Consider the following 20853-nt stretch of genomic DNA (forward strand, 5'->3'; position numbering starts at 1 on the left):
AGTGGCATGGACATATATACACTACCAAACGTAAAATAGATAGCTAGTGGGAAGCAGCCGCATAGCACAGGGAGATCAGCTCGGTGCTTTGTGACCACGTAGAGGGGTGGGATAGGGAGGGTGGGAGGGAGGGAGACGCAAGAGGGAAGAGATATGGGAACATATGTATATGTATAACTGATTCACTTTGTTATAAAGCAGAAACTAACACACCATTGTAAAGCAATTATACTCCAATAAAGATGTTAAAAAATAATAAAATTAAATTAAAAAATAAGTAAACACTGAAGAAAAAAGGCATAATACTTCCTTGAAACCTTGGGCCAAAAACCAGGTGTCACTCCACAGGGTCCATGTGCTTAATTATTTATTCTTGGCTTTTAAATTACATTAACGAATAACATAGGCAATAAGTGGGATGATGCTCAGCCTGCTTAATCAGTAACATAAGAAGCAAACAAAAGGCTAGTTATCTTCTCATACATCTAGACAGCATCTTCAAGGAAGTCAACCAAGGGAAGCTTGGCATTTGGATTTACTGGAGCCAAATGTTCTACAAAGAACGAGCCAGTGAACCTCCACCCTTTGCCCAGTGGTAGCATTAGGATTGGTCTGCCTGTGCTTCCTGTAGTTGACACTGTTGTTGGACTACCTGGAATGGCAGCCCATTCCTTGCTGGAAAGCCCAGATTTTATTGTGGCATCCTCTACTCGGAGATGACCATCCTGTACCAAGCTTAGATGCAAGCCTGATCTATGTAAAGCAGCTAGGCTAACCCCACTTTCCTTGTCCATGTCGGTTTCAAAGTGGGTATATGACTCAGACTGAGGCCACGGGGACAACATAAGAAATCGTTAGGGACATCTGGAGGAAAAAAAATTGTCAAAAACACCCCCACAACCATGTCTTTTCACTGGATATTGTTGTGTCTCTCTGAGTGTGACACCCTGAATGGCTGCAGTTGTCTTGGGACAAAGCTGACATTCCACAGATAGCAAGGCAGGGAGATGAAGAGAATCTGAGTCCTCCATGCTGTACTTCAGCCAGGGAATTAGTCAGCTCTGGGGGGCTCCCTGCCTCAGGACTTATGTGAAACTAGGTAATGGCGGTAACTGCTTAACTGGGTTCTTTGCTTCTGACCCTGGCCCCTTACTGTTTATTATTGACCTGATGTTAAAAAGAGCATTTTATGAGCAGTGGCTCTCTACCGCATTCAGGCAGAAGTTCAGGTCTTTGTAATGGTCTCTAAGGCCCCTGCTTGCATCTGCCTGTCATCATCTCTCTTGTCTCCACCTCTCACAACTTCTCTCTTTGCTCACTCAACTTCAGCCCCACTAGCCTCATGTCTAGTCCTTGAACATACCAGATAAGCTCTTGCCTCAGGGCATTTGCACTGACCATTACCTGTATCTGGAACTCTCATTCCGAGATATCCATATGACTTGATCTCTCACCTTCTTCATACCATTGCTAAAATGTTATCTTTTGCATGACATCTTGACCATCCTATTTAAAAGAGAACACCCACACCCCTAGACCTTCTGTTGCTTTACTTTCCTCAATGGCACTTATAACCTTATATGTTATATTCCACTTATTTATTTAATTATTATTATTTTTTTTTGCGGTACATGGGCCTCTCAGTGTTGTGGCCTCCCGTTGCGGAGCACAGGCTCCGGACACGCAGGCTCAGCGGCCATGGCTCACGGGCCCAGCCACTCCGCAGCATGTGGGATCCTCCCGGACCAGGGCACGAACCCGTGTCCCCTGCATCGGCAGGCAGACTCTCAACCACTGCGCCACCAGGGAAGCCCCACTTATTTATTTTATCTATTGTCTATCCCCTCCGCTACTGAATCTCCAATGCCTAGAATGCCTAGCACACAGTAGGTACTTAGCAGATATTTGCGGAACTAAGGAAGAGGTAATAACTTTTTTGCTGTTCCATATGTTAGATGAATTTTCCTGTTGCAACTAGAAGCATCTTGAGTAAAGGATTTCGCTTGGGCTGCCATGTGACCAATGCCCTGCGTTTTCAAGACACTCAACCATGTTTCAAATTCACAGTCAGTGCTTCTAGAACAGAGTGCTACCCACCCCAAAGCCATCTTCAATCTATATTGAGTCGTGGAAGATGAGCAGAAGAAAAATCGCTGGTGTAGGATTCAAAAGTTTGCTTTCTGGTCTCTATGAGACCATGAGTAATTTAAAATTTATCTCTATTCGCCTTAATCTTTTCGCCTCTGTGAGGAATAATCTATCTACTATCAGTAATATCTATACTATCTCTTTTATACCTGTAACATGAGATTATAAAACCTACTCTAGTTATCTCCCATGGGGGTTATAAAAAAATAAGTGACCCATATATGTTAAAAGCAGAAAAGTGCTATGTTATATTTATGATGGGTTGTTTTAAAATGAGTTAGTTTATTCTCCTGTAAACATTCATTATTTTTGTATTAATGGTAATCATAATTTTTTTTTGCTTTGTTGATATTTAGTACCTGCTGAAGGCTCTATTCATTCAGTAAGTCTTCACTGAGCCCGTTCTTGGTGTCAGGCTGTTTTCCAGGGGTGTGCTATCACACAAACTCTGATTTCAGACAGGTGTGTTACTGGGGTAGGTTGTTGAACTTTCTGAGCCTCAATTTCCTCCTCTGTAAAATGAGGTTGCCTCGTATCTTGTGGCAAAAATTAAATGAGATAATATATTGAAAGTTATTATTACAGAATCTGGCCCAGTGAAGTCTGATTAAATAGAATTATCATTATTATTACTCTACCATGGCCAAGTACTATGTAGTACTTTTCAAGATCTTATTAAGAAAGCTTCAGGGGGAGGGGAGGAAGGGATAGACTGGGAGTTCGGGATTAACAGGTGCAAACTATTATATATAGAATGGATAAACAACAAGGTTTTATCGTATAGCACAGGGAACTCTATTCAATATCCTGTGATACACCAAAATGGAAAAGAATATGGAAAAGAATATATATGTGTGTATATATATATATATATATATATATGAATCACTTTGCTGTACAGCAGAAATTAATACAACATTGTAAATCAACTATACTTCAATAAAATAAATTAAGAAAAAAAAAACCTCTCAAGATGGCCCAGGGAAGATGAGTAATTTGCCTAAAGGAATAGTTAAACCCTAAATAAAACTTGGGCCTATGTGTCTAAAGAGCCTGGCTAATTCCTTTTCCTTCGTTTGGCCTCAGATTGGCTGCCACTTACTGTAGAGACCCTTCCCTGCACCCTCTGCCACCCCACTGTGGGTTGAGTTAGGTGGCTTACTGTTTTCCTAGCATTTTCCACACTCACCCTGGACTGCAATTGACAACCACTTGTTGATATCCCTCAGGAGAGTGTAAACTGCTCAAGGGAGGGGAGCAATGGTGCCTTGTTCCCCCAGCCGGTACCTGGCACAGAGTAGATGCTTCATAATATTTGCTGAGGAAACACATTTAAAGTGACTGGTATTAGGGCAGGGGTGAAATGGACAGCCGTGGAGCTTTTTCTCTTTCTTGGCTTGGAAATGTTTAATTACCTAATGCTTACAGAGGAACAGGATGTTTGAACTCAGTGCTGTGCAGAGTATCTGCTTCCCTTCCCCCATAGAGCTGTGCAAGCTTCCTGCAAGTCCACTTCTCACCAAGGCGCCTTCAGAGCATGGCAAGCCTGCAGCTCTCTAGCATCAAGGCATCCTCAATCACGGTTGAGAAAAATGCTTTCATCTCGTGGCGACTTGTTCATAATCAGACCAATTTTGCTTCTAGCGGATTGGAGCCCGGTACAAAGTACAGTTGCGTAGGAAATCCCTTTGTAGCTGGCTGGATGCAGAGAGGAGATTCCGGGCTTCCTTTTGATGCAGAGAGGAGAGACTTTCACTCCCTTCAGTGCCTGGGGCAGAGAACTGGGCTGCACAGTAACTTCGTATTTATTGGCATTCTGATTTCCTTTAAAAAGCACTCAAAACGCTCAGATGTTCTATCTGCTATGCTCTCACAATAGCTCCCTGATGTCAGGAAAGAACAAATAGAATTTCTCAGTGTGTCTCTTGATCAACCTATGTTAGAATTATTTGGGATTGCTGGGAAATTTGCAAGCTCTTTGACGTCATCCCAGACCTTCTGAATCAGAATCACTAAGGGTAGGACCTGGGAATATGCATTTTAAACCCTCCTCAGGTGATTCATATGCACAATAAGGTTCGAAAAATCATTTGGTGACCTAAGGTCACTAACTGGGTAACCCAGCCTAAAGTTAGAGATAACCTGACTTCAGGTTAGAGCTTGATTAATAACCCTATGTTGGTGGCTTGAGATTGTTGATCCAGAAAGCTTCCGTCCAAAAACAACAGTTCTTCTTCCCAAAAGGGGAGGTTTTATCATTGCCACCACTGCAACTTATACCTAGGAGTGGGAGGAATGAGGCAAGCAAGGCTCTATTTTATATATTTTAGGCTAAGATCTGTGAGGTGACAATCACCGTGCGCCATTTATGTTGCATAAACATCTAAGAAAGGTTATTCGTCCATCACTGGCTTCTTTCTAATATAAAATGAGAAGGTCACAGTCTTTATGCTGCTTTGAGATAATCCAATCGGTATTTTTCTTTTTGGGTGACAGCAAAGAGTCATAATGACTGAAGGGAAGCTGAAAAATCATTCCTATGATCCCCACATTTCTCAAACATCAGTGCAAAGATCTGACATTCTTGCAAATGTTCTAGGTCGAGGATTCCTGTTTGCTTGGAAGGTCCTTGAAATCATCAGTGTTTAGTTTAGGGTGTATCAGATGCATCTCACATCGGCAGCCAAACTGATATTTTTCTCTCATTAGGCAACTGAATCAATAAGTCATCCTTCTCACTATGTGAATTGTCTTTTCAGAAGGAGGGGCAGGAAAGAAGGTTATGCCCATGTAGCAAAACAGAATAAATATCATGTTTATTTCCCATGAAAAAGATGAAATGACCTCTACTGACTGATATGAAAGAACTGCAGAATGGGGAACAAATAAAATACCCCAGAATTGTAGTGTCAGAAAGAAAATGGTTATATGCAATAGCTAAGGAAAAAAATCAGAGATCCCACCAGATAATTCTGACTTCTTCTCACGCACAGACTCTTACACAAAATCTCAAGAAATTGTCTCATGTCCAGCATAGGTAATTTCCAGCATGTAAAGTGTTCCTAGGATGATGTAGTGTAAAATTGCGTAAGATGAAATGATGTACCATATGAAATGTGCATGCTAGGCAAATCAAACACATGAATTGCACATGGGGAATCAGAAACTTTGAATGTGCATCTTCCAAGAACTAAAAAGTAAGTGAACAATGCTTAGATGGCATCCTAACCAGCAGCAAGAGTGAAAGTTTCAGGACATGGACGGGTTGTTTGTTGACTGCATGTCGAATGGTCTGCATGACATATGGGATCCCATCCAGTTCAGTGGTTCCGAATACAATCTAGGGGTTGATGCCACCCTACTTTCTATCTCCATCTCGCATTCTCTCTCTGAAGAGCCACATTCATACATACAACTTCTTTCTTAGTATCTACCCCTGAGTATCTTACAACATTTTCACACTTATGCTCAAAATGAAGCTCATGACATTTCTCCCTAATGGAGCTCAGGACATGCAACCTCAAAACATGCTGCTTTGGTATATTGATTATCTTGAGCTGAAGGCACTTGAGAAACAGCAAACATAGGAAGAGGCTTTCTCTGAATTCCCCTTATCTGCCTAAAGACAGATTCTCCAATAGGAACTCATGTTCATAAATCCCTTCCCTGGGAATCTTATCAACCAGGGAAGATTGATTTGTCACAGGTGGACTTATTATCACAGGAGAGAAGACTAGGGGACACCACATCCAGACAAACTTTGTCACAGTCCCTCATTTCTTCCATCTCTTCTTCTAAGGGACCATTCATCTTTCCTAAAAATAATTAATTCTCCTCTAAGAGGCCTACATCCTTTCCACTTCCCTTGTTAAGGTGGTATATAAACTCTCAAATCTCACTACCTTTTTGAGTATTCACTTTTTTTCCTGCGTTGCCTCCATGCACAAAGTAAAAGTTTATGCATCTGTATACATTTTCTCCTGTCAATCTTTCTGTTGCCAGTTTATTTCATAGACGCGGCTACTGAATGTAGGAGGGGAGAGGAAATCCCCCAATATGCTTCTTTTAAGATTTCCCAGTCTCAGTAACTCGCACCCACAAACCACCCAATTGCTCAAGGCCAAAACCCGGGAGCTGTCTTAATTCCCTACTTTACCTCTCCACTAAAATCCAGTTCCTTACCTCCAGAATACATCCTGAGTCTCGTACTTTCTCATCATCTGCAACTTCTCCCCTCTAATAAACCCATGTTGCCTCTCATCAGAATTCTGATAAGAACTATTTCAACAGTTCCCTCAAATACATGAGATTTTGGTCTCTTTTGTATTCAAAGCACTTTAGTCTTTAGTCAAAGCACTTTGTCTTTAGCTCACCTTGCCCTGTATTATATTTATGATGCAATGCCTTATTCTTCTGTACCAATTTCTGTCTCCCCTTAAATGGTGCATTCCTTGAAAGCTTTGACTGTATTTATCTTTATAATCCTTTCACTTTCTGGGGCAGTGCCTTGGATCTAATAAGTGCTCATTAAATTTACTGTTGGACCTATAGTATCAACCATCTAATATCCTACTGAATAATTTGGAATGTGAAAAAAATCTAGCCTACTAGTTGATACCCAAGATATACATTTAGGTAAATTAGTAGTAACAGTGCCATGCTGAGCCATATTGGAACCTGAAGCAAAAGGAAAAGTAAATCAGTAATACTGATCCTTTCTTTATTAAACATTTTGATTTTTTGTTCATCATGGATTCTTCTCATTAATTTTCTGTTTTTTTAAATATTGAATTAAAATATTTATCTTTATTTTTGTCACTTCACCTAGTCTCAGCCCTGCCTTTATAAAACAATAGTGTGATTTGAGCATCTAATAACAACCTAGATTTCATATTGACCTAGCCCTCACACCATCCTAATAGATACCTGTATTATTATCTCCATTTTGCAGACAAGCGAACGTAAGCACAGAGACATTAAGTGATTTGGCCAAGGTCACCAACTAGAAAGTGGTAGAAATGGAACAGAAAAGTCATTAGTAGAAATAAGTAAAGTGGAAGGGAAATATTATATGATATCACTTATATGTGGGATCTAAAGATAATACAAAGGAATCTATACACGAAAAAGGAACAGACTCACAGACACAGAAAACAAACTATGATTACCAAAGGGGAAAGAGAGGGAAGAGGGAGTTTGGGATTAACAGATATAAATTATTATACATAAAATAGATAAGCAACAAGGATTTACTGTATAGCACAGGGAATTATATTCACTATCTTGTAATAACCTATAATGGAAAAATAATCAGAAAAAAGTATATATAACTGAATCACTTTCTGTACCCCTGAAACTAACACAATATTCTAAGTCAATTATACTTCAATTTTTAAAAAGACACTTCATTAAGCAAAGAAAAAAAGACAAAGTTGAAAGTTGAATAATTTTTACTGACTTAACCCAACTTGGGTAGAGCAGGCCAATTTTTAAAAACCTGATTTTTAAGAACCTTGATTTTTATTAATTCAAAGCCATTCATTAATTCACTCAACAAATATTCAACTGCCATTGAGGTAGTATTAGTTGGACATGTTAGTGTCCAATCTGATTCTCCTCTTAAAAAATGATTCTCCCTTTTTTCACCACTTTAGAGTGATTTTTTCAGACAAAAGTTGGGAGTGATTGTCATTCTAACTATGTCTCAATTAACGGTTCGTTCAAGCGGGCTGCAGTACTTATTTATCATGAGCAGCAAACATTTAAACCCATCCTCTGTTCACCTGCCATGATGATCATAGCATGTGTGGAAAACACAGATTCCTGTGCCTTATTTCAACCTACTAAGTGAGAATCTCTGTCTTCCCAACAATGTTTAAAGAGCTGGGCTTGGGGTCTATAGGACCCCATAGGTTGAAACCCAGCTCACCCATTGATTAGCTATGGAGCTCTTGGCAAAGAACTTAGTCTTTATTTATTTGTTTAGCTTCAATATCTTCATAAGTTAAGTGGGAATAAAAACACCTACCACTCAAGATTTTGGTGAGGGTTAAATTAGAATGAAGATCTAATTATAATGGCATTTATAATAACAGCTTACAAATACTGAGTACTCACAAAGTGTAAAGTACCGTGCAACTGCTGTACCTACATTATCTTATTAATTTATTTTAAGCACTTATTAGAGTAATCACTACATAGTAAGTCCTCAACTGATAAGAGCTATGGCTTGAAGTAGACACTCAGAACCCTTAACAGTAGGTGGGGAGCCAGTCACAAAGACAAGATTTAAGTCCAGAGTCTGAGAATAATGGATAACCTGGAAGAAGTCATCTAGCCTGGTGGTCCCCAAAGCCAGTCCACAACATCAGGATCATCTGGGTGAGCTCATTAAAATACACTGCATCACCCTGGTCCTCAAACCTCTAACTCAGTACCTCTTGGAGGATCTGGAAGTTACTACTATTTAAAAAGTGCAAGTGATTTTGAATCAAAGCCAAGATTTAAAACAACTGATTAATTTGAGCTTCAGTTTTCTTAAGATTCATGAGGTTAGGGAGTAAGTCATTTTGTTTCCCTTCCCTTTTTTTCTAATGCCTAGGTCAGGGCTGCCATATAGAAGACACTCACAAATATTTTTGATTAGATGAACATAAATGGGTCTAGCAAATCCTGCTCTGTCTACTTCATAGGGGCTTTATGAGAATTGTTTGTAAAGCCTCATTTGATCATGCATCTGAAAAACAGAAGATGTTATACAAAACTATAACTCTATAGATGTAGTCATTAATTTATGTTAGTGTGCTTTTTCTCACTCTTTAATCATAAATCTCTTGGTTTTGAGATATCCACCATTAATTATATTGAGCTTCTAAAATTGAATTACAGCAAGATTGCAGATCAAATAATTTTTACTTAAATAATTTTTTATTAAGAATTAAAATGCTATAGAATGGCCCAAAAGTTCACATGCATTTATGCATGTTAGTTTCCATATACAAGTTCAACTCTTTCAACTATTCACATCCTCATTCATTAATATTAGTTTTCGACCTGTCTTATACCACATCTGGTATCTATACCTACCACCAATTTAGTACAGTCTGTTTCAGGCAACCCTTACCACATTCTGCCACAACAGCTGAACCTTGATTTAAAACACCCAGAAGTGCTATTCTAGCTCCTTCCAGTTGCCTATCACTAAGCTATTTTGAAATGCAGACATCCTTTGGGAGAGTCTTGAAGGTCTCCAAGCTCAGGCTTATGGAAAATGAAGAGAATTAAACACAATTTCTTCAGCAGGAGGAAAAGGAATGCATTTCCCAGGTAAAGGACCCAGAAGAGGAAACTCTCTTGAGAGTCAGAAAGGAAATTATACGCTGATAATTGGGACTCAATGTAACCACAGTTTATATTCAAGTCAGACTTGAATTCTTCATTTTCCCCATGTGTTTCACGTATAGTGGCAAGTCGTCTTCAACACAGAATGGAAGGACGAGGTGAACGTCTGACCATCTTGAAATGTTTGCTTTCAGAATTCTACAGAGCTAACAGACCATCCTGAAACAAGACTTGCATAGTTTAGCCCCCCTCACTGCCAACCTATTTCACTGAAAGTTCATTTCAGTGCTGCCTCACTGGTGGGAATAAAATAAGCTTCAACAGAAAAAAAAAGGTAGAAAAAGATGGTTAAATCCATTACTAGCCCAGAACGCTATTCTGGGATGTGTGGGGACTTACATTCATGGACACAAAAATGAACATTTCAAATCTGGAACCAGCACAAACCCCAAGGAGGAAAGAAAAAGGGGAGCAGGAGTTTTCTCCTACCTTCGGTGGTTCCAGTCTCCATAGTGCCTTTCACTTGGCTGAAGCACCATAGTGTGTCCCGGGTGAACGCCCCAATTCCTGCAAGGTACACAGGGAGACACTTTGGGTTAGGTAAGGGCTCCCTGTTGTCCTTAAAAGGCCAATAAGGAAAGAAACACAGAGTGTAATCTATGCACTTCTAAAAGGAGACTTGCACACCAGGTATCATCTTGGGGAGAGGAGACCCTAGTGGGTCCTGGGAGGATGCCCGGTCTGCAAGTATGGCGTCCTGCTGCAAATCCCTGCTCTGGCTCCTCCATACGACCTTGCCAGGACCAGTCTGAGCTGGAGCAATCGGAGTTGTCCCTTCTTGGCCCCTGGCAGCATCCTGGAGCAGTGACAGCAGGCCTGCAGGGTGTGACTGCCCCTTTTCATGGGAACACTAAGGCTTGCCATTGTTTTCCTTCTGTGATGGTGGAGGGAGAAAGAGGCAGTTTGTCAGAGGGGAGAGAGGAAAAGAAAGGCAACTTAGTTATTTTTTTTTTTTAACTGGTTTCACAGCTTGCATGGCTGAACGGCCAGTAAGGGGTCAGATACTCAGAGAACTTCCATCTCTCTTGTTCCCTTCTTGACTGCTTGCCAGAGTCAGAGCTGACTGGAGAGTAGAGGAAAGCAAAAAAACACTGGCGATGCGGAGTGCGCGTTCTGGCCAACACAGGGCTGGGGAGTCAGTTCTGACAAACGTGGCCTGTTTTGTTCCATGGACATTTCTGTTTCAAATTTGAATTGGACCTTTGGTAGGGTTACATTTTCTGGCTTACTATGACTTCCAGTTTCCAAACATATACGTATCCAATACTAATGCATATACTAATATATATATAATTTACACATTTATCAATATACATATATTCAAGTCAAAAAGGCACTTTTCAGAACATTTTTGGAGGGCAGTAGTGACAGTTTACTTCTCAACAGCATGGCTGTTCCCTTCAATTCTACTAGATTTTACAATTAAGGGGAACACTGCATCGTCAAATTTTGGAAAAGACTATCCATTTAAGAATGATTATATTAGCAGAAAAAAAAGTCAAATATCAAAACCAAATTGACCTTTTGAAAACACACACAGAACTAAGCAGCCACTCCCACCGTCCACGACAGAGTTTTCCTGAACTCCTACGTGGAAACACTCATTCACTCAAGCCGCTTGAGGGTAGAATTGTTCCCCATCTGCTTTTCTCACTGTTGCTGATGGCGCGTTGGATGGAAGCAGCACAGGGTCATCATTCAGAGCCTACACTTTGCAGTCAGAGGGGGTTTGTATTTAGTTTTGCTCTGACCTGACACAAGTTCCCAAACATGATGAGTCTGTGTTTTCCCTGTTTAAAAGTGGCAATAATAATGATAGTACCCATCTCTCAGAGCTGTAGACTTTGAAGGCACTGAGCATAAACAACTTAATAAAGAATATTATTATTGGCAAAGGGTCTAAAATGTTCAATAGTTTAAAAAATAAAAAAGAAGAAGAACATTAGCTGAGCAAATTTCAGCTAGTTGCTATGAAGTAGGCACTGCGCTAAATACTTTAAACGAATTATCCCATTCTCACACAAATCTGTGAGGAGGATACCATTAGAACCCCATTTTACAGGTGAAGAAACTGAGAGCTAGGAAGTTTTCATAACTCATCTGAGGTGATATCTAGGACGTGGAAGAGCTGGGATTTCCACCCAGCCTGTCTGAATTCCATATTCCCACTCTGCCAAAGTCAGCCTGCCCATGAAATCCCAATATTCCCAGTGTGCCAAGGTCAGCCTGCCCATCTAACAGTTGAAGCCCGTAGGCCCAGAGAGGTTGCACAGCTTGAACTAGAGTCTTGTTTGGAAGGCTGAGCTGGAATACAGTTTCAGATGTCAGTTATTAAAGTACTTGTGTCTCCTCTAAGACTATACAGGGCTATAAGTTCCCAATAAAATTAGCATCTGGGAGGGAAGAAGAAAGGCATTTGCAGCATTTATTAGTGCATAGAAAGGCCACACGCACAGTCCTATTGCTGAATCTTTCTTGTACTTCTAGCTCTGGCCTTGGATTTCAGCATTAGGCATTCTTTGATAAATTCTTACTCTTCCTTGTGAGTCATCACTGGCCCTCTCTAAACTGCCAATTCTGCTGTTGAATCTGGGACTGCATCTGTCTCTTAGGGAATACCAGCTACAGAGGAAGTACTTCCTGATTGTTGTCCTAGTACATTTCCTATGTCAGTAGTTTTGATTCTAGGTGTAGACTCTGTACCTATTGTCACAAAACATGTGCCTAAAAATAAGCAGACATATACAACTCTGAAACACACACACACACACACACACACACACACAGAGGCAGATTTAAATATGGGCCTTTTCACTTGCAGCAACATGGATGGACCTAGAGATTATCATACTAGGCAAAATAAGTTAGAAATAGAAAGACAAATACCATATGATACCATTTACATATGGAATCTAAAATATGACACAAATGAACCTATCTACAAAACAGAAACAGACTCACAGATATAGAGAACAGACTTGTGGTTGCCGGGGGGATTGGGGGAGGGAAGGATTGGGAGTTTGGGATTAGCAGATACAAGCTATTATATACAGGATAGATAAACAACAAGGTCCTACTGTGGAGCACAGGGAACTGTATTCAATATCCTGTGATAAACCATAATGGAAAAGAATATGAAAAAGAATATATATATATAAAACTGAATCTGCTGTACAGCAGAAATTAACACATTATAAATCAACTATACTTCAATAAAATTTTTAAAAAATATGGGCCTTTGTATAGGTATTCATATTGCTTCAGGAAATTTTAGCTTTAGAGGGAAGCTTGCTTATTGTAAATCAACTTGTTTCACACTTGAAAAGACCAAGTCATAGAGAATTACTGATTTGCTGAGAGTCACAGAGCAAGGGATCATGCGACCAACTCAATGTCAGTGACATTTCCAACCATCACCCATAGATATGGTTGCCTAGGCCCGTGAGCTCAGTTGATTAGTATGACAGGTCAAGGTAGCCAATGTTATTGACAGTTTTCTCATCCAGGGCAGTTTTGGACCCAGTTTCCATCTTCCACCAAGATCATTGCCAAATGATGGCATTAGTGATGTAAAGAGAGTTTGGATCATGCCATCTCTATCCTAGAAGAGCTAGACAGCGGCTGAAAACACAAATGCCTTGATCAGTTAGGATGAGAAAGGCTGGCTAGCTGTAAGATACTCAGTAGAGTTGATACATGACCTGAGTTGATACATGACCTCAGAAATGGTGGGGATGGTGGGGCCTGGAGGACCCAGGCCATGTATAAAGGGGGCAACAGCTACTCAGCTCCAGCTGAAAGCTGCCATGGAGGATTTCAGTCCAGTGTTATTAGATTGGCTGGGTTTTGTTTATTTTTCAGAAGAAGCCAGAAATCTGGATCATTACATGAAAACATAAAATTTTTAAATGTCAATCAATTCAAATTTGAATACCGTGTATGTGGCTGACCCAACATAGGGCAGACACACCACATCTGCACACTGAATGTGATATCTGTATCACCAATTTGCAAACCTCTGGCAAGAATATTTGAGCTGAATGACACCTTCGATAATACCTAGTCCAATTCTTTCCATTTGATAGATTAGGAAGCAAGGCCCCAAGAGGGGAGACAACTCACAACACAGTAAAATTACTTTTGTTGCAGACCTATGACTCTACGATGACAATTTTATTTCTGATACCAGATTTTCTTTTACCATCAGGCTACCTCTCATGGTCACGGGTTGGTAATATACCTGTCTGGATTTAATGAAGGTTCTTTAGGGAAGTGTATTTAATTGCTAAAGAGGATGACTGGGAGAATGAAGTTGACAAAGGTGAGAAAGGAAAATGCATTTCTCTTAAATTGCATACCTTGACCATGACCCTAAACCTTGGTACCAAATGACACGCCAGTTGCTATGGTAACATTGTCAATAAGCAACATTCTCTACTAGATCCAACAGCTAAACATCCCAGAAGATGCTCATTCCCCTCTCCTTACAGCTATGGCTCAGGAGGGTACTGAGTCCCAGTTACTGGAAGGCCAGGCAGTCAGCCCACTGACGGCACACACCTGTCTTCTTTCTAGGATCACATAATAGCCGATTTCTGAATTTGATGAGCACTTGGAGACATTTGGTCTAATCGCCTCATTTAAAATCAGAGGACTGGGGTCCAGCGGGGGCAAAGCCACGCAGTGAGTTAACAGCAGAGTTGGAGCCAGATCCCACAGCTCCGACGCCCAGCACTGGCTCTTCTTCTTGCACTGCCCCAGCAGGGCCCTTCAGAGTCGAAGCCAGCATTTGTCCTGCCTTTCTGTGCCAACTCGGCTGGGGAATACAATGAACAGAGGGTGTGACATGCAGCAAATAAAGCTCCTTATTGATTGGGAGGCCACTGTAAAGAGTTGTTTTCATGGGCTTGGCATGAGCAGCCTGCTTCTTTCTGCAGAGAGAGAGACAGAGACAGAGACAAGAGAGGGAGATGATCCTTGCCCAGAGAAATTTTCCCTGAGAAGAATCTAATTTGAAATTGGCTCTGAGACAGGCTGCAGACGCGTAGTCAACTACATAGAAAGAGCCTACAATTGTGCAATTCTCTCTGAGTGTGTTGTCATGAGGAGACCATGATGACTTAAGAAAAGCTCACAGTATGAATGGATATCTCGCTAACACACCAGCCACAACTTGGTGTAAAAATCTTTCTAACTAGGATGCCTGATCTCAAGAGGAGAGACTCTGCTGCTTCAGAGACAGTTAAAAATAAAGAAAGAGGGGCTTCCCTGGTGATGCAGTGGTTAAGAATCTGCCTGCCAATGCAGGGGACACGGGTTCAAGACCTGGTCTGGGAGGATCCCACATGCCATGGAACAACTAAGCCCGTGCGCCACAACTGCTGAGCCTGCGCTCTGGAGCCCGCGAGCCACAACTGCTGAGCCCACGTGCCACAGCTACTGAAGCCCGTGCGCCTAGAGCCCATGCTCTCAACAAGAGACGCCACCGCAATTGGAAGCCCACGCACCGCAACGAAGAGTAGTCCCGGCTCGCCGCAACTGGAGAAATCCTGCGTGCAGCAACGAAGACCCAACACAGTCAAAAATAAATAAATAAAATAAATAAAATTTTTTAATGTGTTTAAAAATTTTTTTTAATAAAATAAAGTAAAAAAAGAATGTGTATATGTATATAACTGAGTCACTTTGCTGTACAGCAGAAATTAACCCAACATTATAAATCATCTACACTTCAATAAAAAAATAAGGGGACTCCAAACTTAAACTAATAGAAGAGAGGCTTTTATTTTTTACTTGATACCTCAACACCTTATATATGGCTCCGTTTCAGCAACTGCTGCTGTGTTTAGTAAAGATAGGTCACTTCTATATCCCCAAATTGCCAGTGAGCTCGTAAAGGGCAGGAACATGGAAACAGGAACAGTGAAGGTAAATACGTCAGGTTTTTAAATCAAATTTTCCTTTGCATCAGATTGAATAAACCATTAGCGATATCACACTGAAACCATCATTGGATTGATATTACTGAGTTTAATTCACTACATGATTTCAATTGACAATCAAGCAAATTGTTAATTGGCTAAACTGACTGTCAAAACAGTCCATCTGATGGGAGAAAGGGCAAGGGGGTGGAAGAGAGAGGCTATATTGACTGATTACTAAGAAAGCAGAATCTAGAGGGACTCAAGGTGATTGGATGAGTGAGGAAGGGAAGAGGTGAAGAAATCTCGGGCTATTGGTGAGACAGTGGAACCACTCATTTTTTATTGTTCTTTTGATCCTACATCCCAAGAATTTACTTGCTGAACAAAGGAAAAAAGCTTTTATACTCTCAAAGAAGTAATAATGCTGCAATGTGCCTGACTGGAAATCTCACTCCATTTTACTAATCAAAGGAAATGGAGGTGCCTAACATCCTTGAGAAGATGGATGTAAATATCTGTGTGTTAGATATTGAGAAAATGAGAAGACAGTTACTCTTCCCCAGTGTATCCTAGCATGTCATTTGGGAATAGGATTAAAAAGTAGCATAGATCAAAGCATTTTTTGCTCAACTTCTCCCTATACACGACTATTATTTTGTAATCGTTTTTCTAATATTTATCATAAGGCCTTAATAGATGGTTATTGTAGTCCTTTCTACACTCTCTTTTAAAAAATCTTTTGGAGGTATACTTGACTTTTAATCAATTGGACATATTTAGAATACACAATTTGATAAGTTTTGACATGTTATATACCACACTTTCAAACATCACTCCTATCAATACAATAAACACAGCCAACACCCCCAGAATATTTCTTCTGCATCTTTGTAATCATTCTTTCCAGCTCTTGCTTCCTACATCTCCCTCAACCCCCCATCTCAGGTACCTCTGATTGGCTCACTGTTACTATTCATGCCTTTGTATTTTCTATAATTTTATATAAATGTTACCCTATGATATATACTATTTTTTTCTGACTTCCTTCACTCAGCATAGTTATTTTGAGATTAATCTACATCTTTGTGTGTGTTAATAGTTCATTCCTTTTTATTGCTGACTAGCATTCCCTTATATGGATATGCTATAATTTGTTGATCCATTACCTGAGTTTGGGTTGTTTCCAATTTTTTGTCATTACAAATAAAGCTGCTAGAAACATTCATGTACAAGTATTTGCATATGCTTTTATTTCTCTTGGGTAAATACCTAGGAATGGAATAGTTGAGTATTATCGTTAAGTGTATTTTTAAAATTGTAAGAAATGCCAATCTAAAGTGATCTTTTTCTAAAATGATTGTTATCACCGACACGTCTGAGAGGTCCAGTTCTTCCACAACCTCACCAGCCCACTGTATAGGCAGATGTTTTATTGTTAGCCATTCTACTGGGAATATAGCAGTATACTCTGTTTTAAATGTGCACTTTCCTAAGTAAGTATCATTTCTGGTGCTTTGTCGCTATCTATATGTCTTACTTTTCTTGCCTTGTTCCATTGGCTAAAACCTCCTGTAAAAATTTTAACAAAAGCAGTGCAATTAGATATGCTTGTCTTGTTCCTAAACTTAAAGGGGAAGTCTTTCAGCTTTTCACCGTTAAGTATATTAACTGGTGATTTTTCATAGATGGGTTTACCAGGTTAAGGAAGTTCCATTCTATTTCTAGTTTGCTGAGAGTTTTTATCAGGAATACTTGTTAAATTTTGTGAAATATTTTTTTCTGCATCTATTGAGGTGATCATATTTTTCTTTTAATATTTTATTTATCCAGTCAATTATGCTAATTAAATTTTTAATGTTAAGGTAATCTTGCATTTGGTCATGGTGTATTATCTTTCTGTATACTGTTAGATTTTTTTTTTTTTTTTTTTGCCATACGCGGGCCTCTCACTGTTGTGGCCTCTCCCGTTGCGGAGCACAGGCTCCGAATGCGCAGGCTCAGCGGCCATGGCTCACGGGCCCAGCCGCTCCGCCGGCATGTGGGATCTTCCCAGACCGGGGCACGAACCCGTGTCCCCTGCATCGGCAGGCGGACTCTCAATCACTGCGCCACCAGGGAAGCCCTACTGTTAGATTTTAATTGCTAAAATTTTGTTTATAATTTTTGCATTTATATTCATGAGAGAAATTAGTATCAGGGACTGCTGACCTCACAGAATAAGTTGGGAATTATTCACCCCTCTTCAATTTTCTGGAAGAGTTTGTGTGTAATTGGTACTATTTCTTCCTTAAATTTGTGGAAGAATTCATCAGTAAGCCATCTGGCCTGGAAGGAGGGAGAGAGGGAGGGAGGGAGGGAGGGAGGAAGGAAGAAGAAAGAAGGAAAAGAAATCCACTAGGCTATGTGTACATTCCACATGTCTTTGCCCTCAGGCACTATCAGAATTTTTTGCCTGCTTATGTTTCCATCCAATGAAGTTCCTGGATTCCCACCATGGCATCCCATCATCCCTGTGGCCTAAAATGTGTTTATCCTCCATACCACTCCCTCAGACCATGTTTTCTGCAAAAGGCAGTGTTAACCAGAGAAACCCATTGTTCTAAGCCATGAGTTACTATTTTATCATTTATAACTAATAGCATCATAAGAGATTCTTTAACAAGTTCTTACAGGATTCCTGAGAGTAGAAATTTAAGTCACCATAGAAGACCATTTCTAGACACAATGAATATTTTTTTTCTCATCATATCACATCATTCAGGTGCCCGGGATCTTTACTCACATAAAACTAACTTTGAAATGACATACAAAATCAAAACAATTTTATGGTATAGTTCTGGCTTCTAACAAGATTATCGTTTCCATATCAAACCCCAGCTTCTGCAGCAGACTCTATCTCCTCAGATAGTTATTCTCTCTTTCATATTATCTCTTTACTTCATACTTATGGTAAATGATGTGTCAGAAACTCCTGGTTGCCTATGCAATATCCATCCCTTCCTTATATCTTAATAACAGATTCTTGATTTTGTTCATTGCTACACATTGTCCTGTTTGAAAAACAAACAAACAAGCACGCTTGGAATCATAGACTCCCTTGCATCTAGGGACAGCCATGTGACTCATATCTGCCTCTCCTAGGTGTATCTGGAAGCATTTTTTGTCTCATGATACAGATGCCACCTTTCCCGCATTTACCATTGCTCCCCTTTGTCCTTTCTGCAATAGTATGTGATGACAGGAGCTATTGTAGCCTTCTGGTATTCCAAAGAAAAAGGACCACAGAGACCTTGACCCTGATATATTTAAGCCACTGAACCAACACAACAATGGTCTGCCTCTGGCTTTTCAGGGCAGAAAAAAAAAACCAGCTTAATTTGTCGAAGCCACTCTTTATTCAGTTACAGCTGAATCCAATGCCCCAATCCAAATGGAGAAAGAGGATGTTATTAACTCTGCATAATTACATAGTCATTTGTATTTCTTCCACAAAAAAAACAGTCATTTTTAGATATTAAGAGGTACGTCAGTTTAGAACAATACATTTTACTCATCTTCCGGCTGACGACGTTCAACCTTTAGCCAAAATGTATCAAAGCACAGATAGCACTACATTATAATTCTTTATTTACATATCTGTTTATAGACTCTGAATTCTTTAAGGGCAAGACCTATGTCTTATTTATCCTTTCACCTTTAAAACCTAAAATATCTCTTGGCACCTGTTAAAAGGTCAGGGAGTGTTTCATTGAATTAGACTAGAAGGAGAAGAAGCTCTTTAATCCCACGGTGGAAGCTGTTGCCACAGGATTAAAAACTAGTGTTCGGATACATGATAGGACGGGCAAGAAGAAGGGAGCCAGGATATAGGGCCAGCTCTTCGTCATTAAACCAGTGTCTCACTCCCTATAATACAGAGAACACTGTGTGGTTTCACAAGGACAAAAGTGCCTTCTAGCATCCTGAAAAAAAAAAAAAACTGGCAAAAAAGAAGCCCTGATAGATGCTTTAACAAATACTCCTCTATTTTCAGCCTTTTCTGCCTGTAATTACTTTTCACCAAAGACAACAATCATATTAAAAAATAGCTCTCCTACTTGCTGCACTTAAAATGGATGGTGAATTATAAAGCACAAGTGGCAAAACGCCAAACAATGACCTGCTTATTTAATTTTATTTTCTCCTATATGGATTATTCACTCATCAATTGCCTTGGAACTGAGAGGTATGGTTTTCTCTGGCCCATGGGGTCTGAGACCACCAGGAACCAGCACCAACTCAAATTCACTTTCTTCTCAGGCCTGTCCATGAAGGTTAGACAAGTTACTAAGGCATGAAACACCCAACTCCTGAGTCATTCACAACCGAAGTTGCCTAAGTGTGAGGTTACACTTCTGCCTGAAGGCTTGCGAGATCATCTTTGGGATGGGTATTGTTGTGATGGAAAGGACAGAGAAGATGCAACTCCGTGGGAATGGGCAATTTTGACATTGTAAATTATTTGTAATTTTATATTATTGGAAGCCATTCTCTTCAAAGCCACAGGCCTATAATCCTGAGAAAGGTCACTCAGTGTGGAAACTGGAGTATTTTGAATAAAACAGGAAAGGCAGGGTTGAAAAGACCATTTGTCCTGCAAGTTGGGGGAATGGCTTTACAATGAGGAATTTTAAATGAAGTTTGAATTTGCAACCATTCATTTGAACAGGCATGCCTAGACCACCTGATAAATAATACATTTGTATTGTGCTTATGAAATATGCAAATGGAGTCCAATTTGCAAATAAATGCTTTGAAGAATATTTTAAAACTTCGAGGTTACCTAATCCTAGGAGTCTCTGTATTCATATTTGTGAGGTTTTTGTCTTACTTTGTGACAGTTGCTATAAATTCAATTAAACTGTATGGCAAATTAAGTTTGGGTGGTGGTTGTTTTCTTTCTTGCTGAAGGAAGAAAATGATCAAGAGGTTAGCAAGATGGGAAGCAACCAGCACGTTTGCAAATAGGGAAATCAAACAATGTCACATCAAAATAAGAAGGAAGGAAATTCAGCCAGCTAAGCAGGTACAGCCGGATTTGTTATCCTTGTCCTTCGCCCCCTTTGTCCACATGCTTTCCTTGCTATGGAAAAAAGTAGAAGCAATTAGAATCCACAAAGTTAGAAGCTAAAAAATTCTCTGACAGCAAATGGAAACGGAACGCAAAAACTCAGAATCTGCAGGCACGAAAAATACTGCAAGGGATGGTCATTTAAAATGTGTTCCAGGATCATAGAACAGCCCCTGACAGCCACCCAGAGCATAGTAAGTAATCACGCCCAACATTGGCCTCTTGTAAACCGAAGGTTCAGAATTGTGGCCGATGTATATATCCACAGAC

General features: G+C 40.0%; 1 protein-coding gene across 1 annotated transcript in view; it reads right to left on the reverse strand.

Moving 5' to 3' along the window:
• PPP2R2B (protein phosphatase 2 regulatory subunit Bbeta) overlaps window positions 1–20853 on the reverse strand; it is a 609983-nt gene that overhangs the window by 446219 nt on the left and 142911 nt on the right. Inside the window, exon 3 of the mRNA XM_079917157.1 lies at window positions 9979–10056. Coding sequence (XP_079773283.1) covers window positions 9979–10056 — 78 coding nt within the window. The remainder of the gene's footprint in view (window positions 1–9978; window positions 10057–20853) is intronic.

Source organism: Stenella coeruleoalba (assembly GCF_951394435.1).
Source record: "Stenella coeruleoalba genome assembly, chromosome: 3".
Classification (NCBI taxonomy): domain Eukaryota; kingdom Metazoa; phylum Chordata; class Mammalia; order Artiodactyla; family Delphinidae; genus Stenella; species Stenella coeruleoalba.